Genomic DNA, 9,743 nt, shown 5'->3' with positions numbered 1-9,743 from the left:
ATATATATATACATATTTGTAAATATATATATATATATATATATATATACTTACACTCAGTCGACGGCGTTGCAGTTGAAGAACATATTTAATGTCACTTTGGTCCAGAAGTACTTAAGTCGATACAAGGGATACTTATATGATGTTTCAATTGTTGAATCGTCAGACAAACTCATAGTTAAGTATACGTGATATTTTAGCTGATGCGCGACAAATATCCTACTAACCGCCACGCAACTGTCTGAGTTTGGCCAGAAAACCCCAAAGCTAAACACCACGGATAAGACAAAACAAAAACCCAAGTAAGGGTAAAGCTGCTATAAACGCCAAAGATGCGTTAACACCGCATCACTGATGACGTTCAATAGCATTCCGTTTCTGTGTGGCTGTTATGAATGTGTACTGGTCATCAGTCATGTTATAGACATCGTGCAATTTGGTATAAAACTTGAACAGGCACTAGAAATTAAGTTATCCATGCGATACAAACCTATCGTAGCGGTGTCTTTATTTTTCAAGATTGAACTTGCTCGAGGATTCATAGTTTTTTAAGCCTTTATTTTCGTTTATTTTAATGCGTTCCCAAGCCATATTGCACATGATGTTGTTATAATTGTGTATACCATGTATTTGTTTATTGCCATTAGACATCAAGTACCAATAACAGGACTCTGTGCGCGGCAGTATTAGTCTTCCGCAGAGCTAAGGCGGAGTATTCGACTACCGTCACTATGCCGTACCATTTAATTTTTCTCTGGGGACGATTGGGGGCAATTGCTTTGAACTTCACCAAATTGTCCGTATGAACGACAACCCCATATGGAAACACACACCAATACTCTCCTGTGAAACAACTGATACGCTTTTTCATCGAATATGTATCAAAGTCTGTATTCTGCAGTCTTCATTGTATCACTCGATCTTTAGATAGAGACTCATTTGTTCAACTCTGGCGCTTGCGAGTTTGAGCCTTTGCCGTCGTATATGCAGTTCATAAGTATCTGTTACTTGTCTAGAATTGACAATACAGCTCGCACGATGTACCTTGGAATAGTATATGTTGATGGAATAGTATATGGTGCTACGATGTGGACTGAAATAGTATACATTGAATATATACTAGGATGTAGACTGAAATAGTATACATTGAATGTACTAGGATGTAGACTGAAATAGTATACATTGAATATATACTAGGATGTAGACTGAAATAGTATACATTGAATGTACTAGGATGTAGACTGAAATAGGTATACATTGAATGTACTAAGATGTGCATTGGAATAGTATATATTGATGGTACTAAGATGTACATTGTATTCGTATATACTGATGGTACTAAGCCACCTCCGTCCATCTCACAAGTTCCCGTATGGCCACCTTGAGTCTCAGAAGCCACCAACAATGCTGAGCGGGAAGGAAGGAGCCTCAATTACCTGTCGAAATGCTTCGGATGCAGCCTGTACCGGTACCCCTGAGATTAAAATGACAGCGACTTATTAAGAAGGCGATGAGGTGCTATACGGTGCCCTATTGGTTTATAGTCATTGATATACTTCAGGGCATTTCCTCTCCATGTGTACCTACGACAACAAACGGTTTAATGAGACCACGTGATATTTGACCACAAGTATCTAACTGTACTTATATTGTACTGTCTGCCTGTGTACTCCATGCACGTCTAATCCACACAAACCAAACCCACACACAACAGCTACGTCCAGCTCGACATCGGGCCATGTTTACATTCCATTTAACAAAATCATTGTACCTTCTTATTGTTGTCGCGAGTGACCTCCCCGAGACGGAGCAACATGCTCATATACTCAATGCAATTGGTGCGGGGGATGCCTGTGTGTTCGATGATCTCGGGTTGGGTCAAGCCATCAGGGGTTTCGCTCAGCAGCCCGGCGATTTTCTATTAAGTGGACAAATGGGCGGAGCTAATTTATACTTTGAAAGTATGAACGGACAACATCGACCCAATGATACATGTATATTCTTATAGACACAGGAATGGAAAACATCGAGTCAATGATACAAGTATGTTCTTATAGACAGAGGAATGGAAAACATTCACTCAATCACCCGTGTATATTCTTATAGACGCGTACAAGTACTGATAATGAACTCTTTGTAGGTACGTATAGGCATTAATTCCGTGAATTTAGCAGAAGGGACATAGACATTACAAATCGAATATGAAGATATCACAACCTGCGTATGATGTCTTATATCACTCATATACACTACTACATAGGCTAAGATATATACTCTCCTACAGGCGTGCTTAAGCGCTTAAGCGTGAACACTCAGAGGTGTAGATGGGGTGGATAGATAAGCACCCGTTCGGCGCCTTTGATTATAAGGTACTTTTTATACATACACAAGTATATAACATGCAGTACAATACACTACATATGCAGACGAGTATAGCGTGTGACTATGGGGTATGCACCTACCATTCAGGAGTCTCAGCCAGCGGCCAGCACAACTCGATGGCTTTGCAATCTCACATTCACCCATACGCTTACAATTGTATGCCGCACATGGCTACATGCTTACCACTATATAGTCGCCATGTGGTGTAGCTTGGTACTTCGAACACATACATATGGGCACCGACTTACCCTTATATAGTCGACATGTTTTATATAGTCGACTTGTGGTATTGCTTGGAACATAGATCACATACACATGGGCACAGGCAGACCTTTATACAGTCGACATGTGGTATTGCTTTAAACATAGATCACATACACATGGGCACAGGCATACCTTTATACAGTCGACATGCGATATTGCTTGATACGTAGATCACATACACATGGGCACAGGCATACCTTTGTATAGTCGACATGTTTTATATAGTCGACATGTGATATTGCTTGGTACATCACAGGCATACCTTTATATAGTTGACATGTGGCTTTTCTTGGCATACACATGGGCACAGGCATACCTTTGTATAGTCGACATGTTTTATATAGTCGACATGTGATATTGCTTGGTACATCACAGGCATACCTTTATATAGTTGACATGTGGCTTTTCTTGGTACATCACAGGCATACCTTTATGTAGTCGACATGTGGTATTGCTTGGTACTTGGAGGGACAGCAGTTGACAATCTGAGTAACGCGTTTCGTGTGATGCGTTGCACGTTGTCGCTGTCAGAATGAAATGTGAATGGCAGACGTTATTAACATTACAGCATATAGAAAAAGATTCGGGATTCTACTTCATAACGTACGCGTAGACTCTTCTGTATCTATGTGCACCTGTATATCTATGTATATCTATATCTTATATCCGGTCTGGTATTAATTTATATAGTCATGCTAACGCATCCCGATTTGAATGCTGCACTGCAATGAGACTGCACCATAGCAAGGTTAGGGATCAACCACGAGCATTTACGTCTACTAATCAGAAACCGGTTATTCCACAATACTTTCGTAGTTGGACTTCAAGTGTCGTACGGGAAGTATGCACAGACTTGTACGCGAATAACGACTACGCTGCACGAAACATGACACCCGAGAAATGGGCCTGTGGGGTTATGGGGAACGCTCAATCAGGCAAATGCAAATGTGACCCATCAGACATGACTGAACACCATACGAGACATTTAGAAATAGGACCTAGTAATAGCACGCACTCTCACATATCGTATGGCGAAGGAAGTGCTTGTCACTAACCCGACTACTTGATAGTCCCGGCATCGTATACACATACCTGGGCAACGGATTGAGTTCGAGCCTTTGTTTTCGCGTGGCCAGCTGAAGATGGATGTAGTGGAAGAGGCGAGAGATCTTACAGATAAACGCGTGGATATTCAGGTGGATATGCGGACATGCACGCATTTGTCGCCATAGCCAGACTAGAGCGATTTCTGGTCATGCGTATACGCATACTCGATGTACATACACGTTTATGAATCCGACACGTTTGTATATAAGAGTACCTGTGCGTGCAAATACAAAGCAAGTATACAGAGGAATCGCACGCATAACTTCCGCATACTCGAATTCCTCATGCAAGGTTGCTCGATTGACTCAATGAGACTTACGTTTGTTACAATTTGACTCGCATGTGAGTCCACTAAACTTGCGTGTGACATAATTAGACTTAGGCGTGACATGATTAGTCTCACGTGTGACATGATTAGACTTACGTGTGAGATATGTAGCCTCACTTGTGACATAGTAAGACTTACGTATGACCTGAATAGTCTATTGAGTGACATGAATAGTCTCAAGTGTGACAAAATCCGACTCACGTGTAATACTATTATACTGACGAGATATATTGGGATGTACGTGTGAAAAAATAGACATACGTGAGATATATTGGGACGTACGTGTGAAAAAAATAGACTTACGTGTGATATATTGGGACGTACGTGTGAAAAAAATTTAGACTTACGCGTATTACTTCGGCTCTTTTTCGTGGCTGGAGCACCACAGGGTGACGCCGCGGGGGCTGTGGGATTGTATGCGAAAATAGCGTGACGCGAAATAAGTAATAAGTACACACATAGGAGAATCAACTACCATATATCTAATCAGTTAGTGAGAACACCAGTCGATTCTTTGCTGGAAATTAAGACCCCATTGGTATAGGTAATCATAGTGGTACGCGCCACTATTAGGAACAGCTTGAACATACATACATACATATATACATATATATATTATGTCATTCGCATCGAATGTAGAACCTTATTACGAGCCATTGGGCAGGCACAACGGTTGTACGAGAAAGATTTCAGAAAGCCCTGTACTGGTCCTGAGTATTGGGTTAATGCACCCACAGACACTGCTGAAGAAAACTGTGTTCCAATATCCACGACAACAAATGCGTAGCACCTTATGCAGTTATCGCCAGTGGCCTGACATCTCAAAGAGTTCACTCACTCTTACCAATACACTCATTAACATGTACCATATATCTCAGTACATAGGAATATCCCTCAAATACACATCCACACCCTACAACCCCATGTCCCACATATGTCCACACCCCCAACCCCTACCCACCGCGTATCTGGCTGCCTGTGCGTCTATTGCGGGTGTCCTTGCCAGTCTTCTGTGCGTGTCTCTCTCTCTCCGCAGCCTTCTCCATGTCGCGTGCGCGCTGAGCGATTTGTTCTGCCTCTAAGGCCTTCTGCCGTTGCACCTCTTGTTGACGCATCAGTTCTAACTGATAACTCGGACCCTGTACCACGCGTTGTATAGTATCAGCCAGAGGTCTTAAGGGTACAAGTTGGGTATCACATGCATATCAGGATGGACAAACTCAATGATGTTTTGATATCGTGATGTGATAATATTATGATGTATTTTATTGCAAGATGCATTAATAGTATGATGTATGGTGTCAATTTAGGACCATACAAAGACAGTATGGTAAAGCAAGGGGTTCATATGCGCGCCACGTGTATACACGTAAGAGTTGTCGAAGCGGAGTCCAACATATATATACTAACATGTACCAAACGCTTATGTGCATATCTCGTGGGTATACCCACAGACTAATAGTACATACGTACATATAATGTACATTCTACGTTTGTGTGCTGCCACAAATAGCGTAGACCGGCCCTATAGAAAGCCGTTTAAGTGTATGCTGATATAGGTATGGACCACCGAACTGCTCAGCTCGCAGATGAGCACTAAGCATGATTCGGAAACGGATAATTATCACGAAATTGTTCTTGCTATTGACTTGGATATCCACAGTAGGTGGTGCTTCAGCCATGAATTCCGTAAATAAGTAGCTTCAAATCACACGATGCGTGCACTATAGTTTACTGGAATGATATAGTATACATATCGTGCCGTAATTTGGTTAGTCGTGTGCAGGCACAGGTATATAACGATTGGCGATTTGTAGATGCATATACGCAAACAAAATGAATCTAATTAAAAACGATAACAAAAAAATATACACCAACGCTCAACAATTCAATAAGCGTCCACAAACATGTATCCAGAAGTAAAACTCGTCACCTCAATTAATTTTCCGGTGTAATTTAGTCGGCATAGTAGAGATCACATAATGGGTGGGCATACAGGTAAATGTCGCATATGTCACATATAGCGCTCATCACCACTGACCTTCGGATAGCTTGTGATTTCACCAGTGAGTGCCATTCCTTGAACAAACTGTCCGAATGTTCCGTTGATCTTGATCAGATCATTATTAACTCGGGAGAACTGATGCACACTGTTCTCAAATATCCTCAGAGATTGCAGGATGCTGCCAAGTGAGTGTTGGATACGCGTCGTGTTCTGTTTTGTCTCTGTGTCCAGCTCCATTGTAACTATACCTTTGCGCAGGAGCTTTTCTTATATATTTTAAATCTACGTATCTGTGTTGCATACCTTATATACATTTAAATATATGTATATATATATATATATATATATATATATATATATACACTAAGTATGGTGCCGGCGTGTACACATCAGTAAGTGCGTTGTAATGGAGTGAGGCTCACGACTGTAGAGGGTGCACCCTATATCGATCTATTATGTATCTCTAAAATCTGTTGTTTTTGGTATTGAACGTCAGAATAGTTGCATTGCAAAATTTGCTTCGTTGCGAAGACCGCCCAGGGATGTTACACCCACCAACCAGACAGAAGGTTTTCCTAGATCTATTAAAAAACGTCACAAATGTATCATAAATGAATAAGAATATCCAGATGGGTACAGATATTCAGTGCTTCATAACTTATCATAACCTTCATAAATATATATGCGTTGTAGTGTCGAGTATGCACACTGCTACACTCACTAAAATACTATTTATTTATTACATATATACAATACAGCCCCTGAAGGTGATCATTGAGAGAAATAGATTGAAGAAACAGTTCGCAATTTCCCGCCAAAAATTCATGACGTACGTCATATTGTCTTTGGCTTTTTGGGTTCATGTTGATATTGTGCGTGTAAATATTAAACGGATCGAGATATTTTAACTTCCGAATTCGGTATAAATTATAATACCACCGCATTCAAATCAAACAGATCTTGTCAAACAACAAAATATTGTAAAGGCTATAATGCAATATGAATAAAATAAAGGGTCACTCACAAGTCTGTACCTTTCTCTTCGTGCCACTCGGTACTGTACTATTCAATAGATTCTAGATTCGTCGGCGCACTCTTTGGAGACTGGATCAAGAATCAGTCACATAGAAATATACTCTTAGGCGCACTCTCTGGAGTTAAACTGACAAATGTATCGGTTACATTCTAACAAGAGATATATTGCGCGAGTTGAGACCTCTGAGGCATATATTTTTACTATTTTAGATCTATTGTCTCTTGATTCTCAGATTTATTTTAAAACTCGTATTGTATTTATTTTATTTTATTCTGTAGTAGTGTTTCTTTAACTTTTATTACACTTTAAGAGTCTATTTACACTCGGAATCATTTGTCGACAACAAACAAACAGATTTTTCATCTTCTGATATTAAGACCAAAGAAAAAGATCTGGGATAACTGCGTGAAGGTGGATTGTTAAGCTGTCGCGCCCAGGAAATTGTATTCAGAATGATGCAACTACTGTTTTACTTCAACATACTCTTGTATATTTTTCACCGGGTTAGGAAACGTGTAACTATGGTAGTCAAGTTTTCAAAACATCGCCTGTGTTTAAAAAAGCTTCACATGAGCCGCCTAATCGGCAGAATTGGTAGCTGGTGAAGTTGAGGTCACAGAATATATAATATTGCCATACACGAGCATACCAGGCGAGTCTAAACTAAGTACATACCTATTGGGATAGACTTTCAGATTGTAGTTATTTCTATATTGTAATCGGTATATACAGCCATCGACAAGTTCCTCGATAAATATATATAAACTTGGCGCGCTTTATTTACAATAGACTATATAAGTGTTTACATGCCTGTACGAGAACATGTTCACTAGCGAATTATGTAGTAGCAATAGTTTAAACTCGCAAATTTGTCTTTAAATCCCGTTTTTGTTATGACCCTTCCCTTGATCAACAAAGCATAATCTAGTATTTTCCTTAGTTAGTGCTGATTGAGCATTCTAACTCGTGACCGCTATAAATGTGTCACCGACCTTGTCATCATCGTCTACTTCTTATCCTTGCAACAGTGAAAGCTGGCACACTTCTTGTCACCGTATCTGTAGCAGGTCTCGTGCTGGTCTACATCCTTGCCCAGGCTCTTACACTTGCCTTGGTTGGTATCGTGGGAACACTCCATCTTGTCTTCTTTATCATCATCATCGTGATCACTATCATCACCATCATCATGGTGGGCCTTGCAGCAGTGAGAACTGGCACACTTTCCATCCCCATATCTGTAGCAAGTCACGTGCTTGTCAATTTTCTTACCAAGACTCTCGCATTTGCCCTGGTTGTTATCGGGAGAGCACATCATCATGTCGTCATCAATATCATCATCATCGTCGTGTTTAACCATGCAACAGTAGGTGGTAGAACACTTGTCATCGCCGCTCAAGTTGCAGTGCCGACTGGTGTCAATATGTTTGTTCAGACCCTCGCACTTGCCGTTGTTGTTGGAGGGAGAGCACATATGCTCCATAGGGGTGGGCGAAGCAGCCATCACCATCGCAAATGCGGTGGCCATAAGGAGAGCGATACTGTAAAACTTCAAGTTGTCTAATCGCTAGCTCTCACTGTTGCAAGGATAAGAAGTAAGATGATGCCGATATTGATGAAGGAGATTATGATGAAGGCCATGTTTGAGAGTGCTTAAACAATACCAGCCAGTCACGGTCAAGGGCCAAAAGGGACCGGTAACGACTATCGTGCGAGCGCGTGCTGATGCAATTAGGGGAATCGTCATTGTATAGCTGATCGTGTAACTATTCGATATTATAGTTTACTGCAAATAAAATATACAAATTTATATACTATTCGAGGATACTAGTCGATAGCCCAATATAATAATACGATTCGGCAATATGTATATCTTGACGGACAATTGTGCCGGCTACTCGTATGCGGTATGCAAGTAGTTGCTTTACTTCGCTCATCTGCTTCTATTTTCTTTTCTTTTTATATCACCACGTTGCATCGTTGTTAGAGTAGATGTCAAGTGGCATACTTAGAATTGCTGCAGAAAGTAGTTCACCTCCCAATCCATTATTCGCCAGATATTAGTTGCATACCATTCTTCCACGCAATAACATAAATCGATGATGCACAACGAAAAATCAAATCCTGCACACTCATGTAAAAGACCAACTTGGCAGTTCGAATACAAGAGATAATTGCAAGTATTTTTCAAAGCACACCATTTGTACATACAAGAAAAGCGTACAGGATACGTACACTTACGACTGTGTACGATACACACAACTACGATAGTATAATTTACATACATTACAAAAGTGACTACAATTAGGGCGGAAAATGACCACAATTTGAGGGTCTATCGATGGAGTTTTATTGCAGTATAATATTACTGATAGGCCATAATATTCAGTGATCTCAACCCTAACCAGCAACCCACTCTAGAGCGATTGAGCCATGAATTCAGAATTCACTATCAGATTACGAACAGGAGGGTAACCGCGATATGCATAAACTGTGAAGCGCTTACTTTTCAGAACATATCTATTTCAATCTATTTGTAAATGAGCTCTACGTAGTGCCCCATAAATTCTGTATTTAGTGTCAATGTACATAAATTTAATATTATTTAGACATCATTCGTATAT

At 40.4% G+C, this 9,743-nt stretch overlaps 2 protein-coding genes across 2 annotated transcripts; both read right to left on the bottom strand.

Annotated features, from left to right (window-relative positions):
* Positions 1-1,194: 1,194 nt before the first annotated feature.
* SARC_07038 (hypothetical protein) lies at positions 1,195-6,323 on the bottom strand (the record flags this gene model as incomplete). The annotated part of the gene is made up of 7 exons (XM_014299029.1): positions 1,195-1,474; positions 1,772-1,918; positions 3,075-3,170; positions 3,739-3,782; positions 4,429-4,485; positions 5,043-5,220; positions 6,123-6,323. The coding sequence occupies 7 exons, from the start codon at positions 6,321-6,323 to the stop codon at positions 1,433-1,435; spliced, it is 765 nt and encodes a 254-aa protein (XP_014154504.1). The 3' UTR covers positions 1,195-1,432.
* A 1,715-nt stretch (positions 6,324-8,038) lies between these two features.
* SARC_07037 (hypothetical protein) lies at positions 8,039-8,629 on the bottom strand (the record flags this gene model as incomplete). The annotated part of the gene is made up of 1 exon (XM_014299028.1): positions 8,039-8,629. The coding sequence occupies one exon, from the start codon at positions 8,627-8,629 to the stop codon at positions 8,129-8,131; it is 501 nt and encodes a 166-aa protein (XP_014154503.1). The 3' UTR covers positions 8,039-8,128.
* Positions 8,630-9,743: the final 1,114 nt, after the last annotated feature.

The sequence above is a fragment of the Sphaeroforma arctica genome (assembly GCF_001186125.1).
Source record: "Sphaeroforma arctica JP610 unplaced genomic scaffold supercont1.534, whole genome shotgun sequence".
In the NCBI taxonomy this organism is placed as follows: Eukaryota; class Ichthyosporea; order Ichthyophonida; genus Sphaeroforma; species Sphaeroforma arctica.
This window is presented reverse-complemented; position numbering and strand designations above follow the sequence as displayed.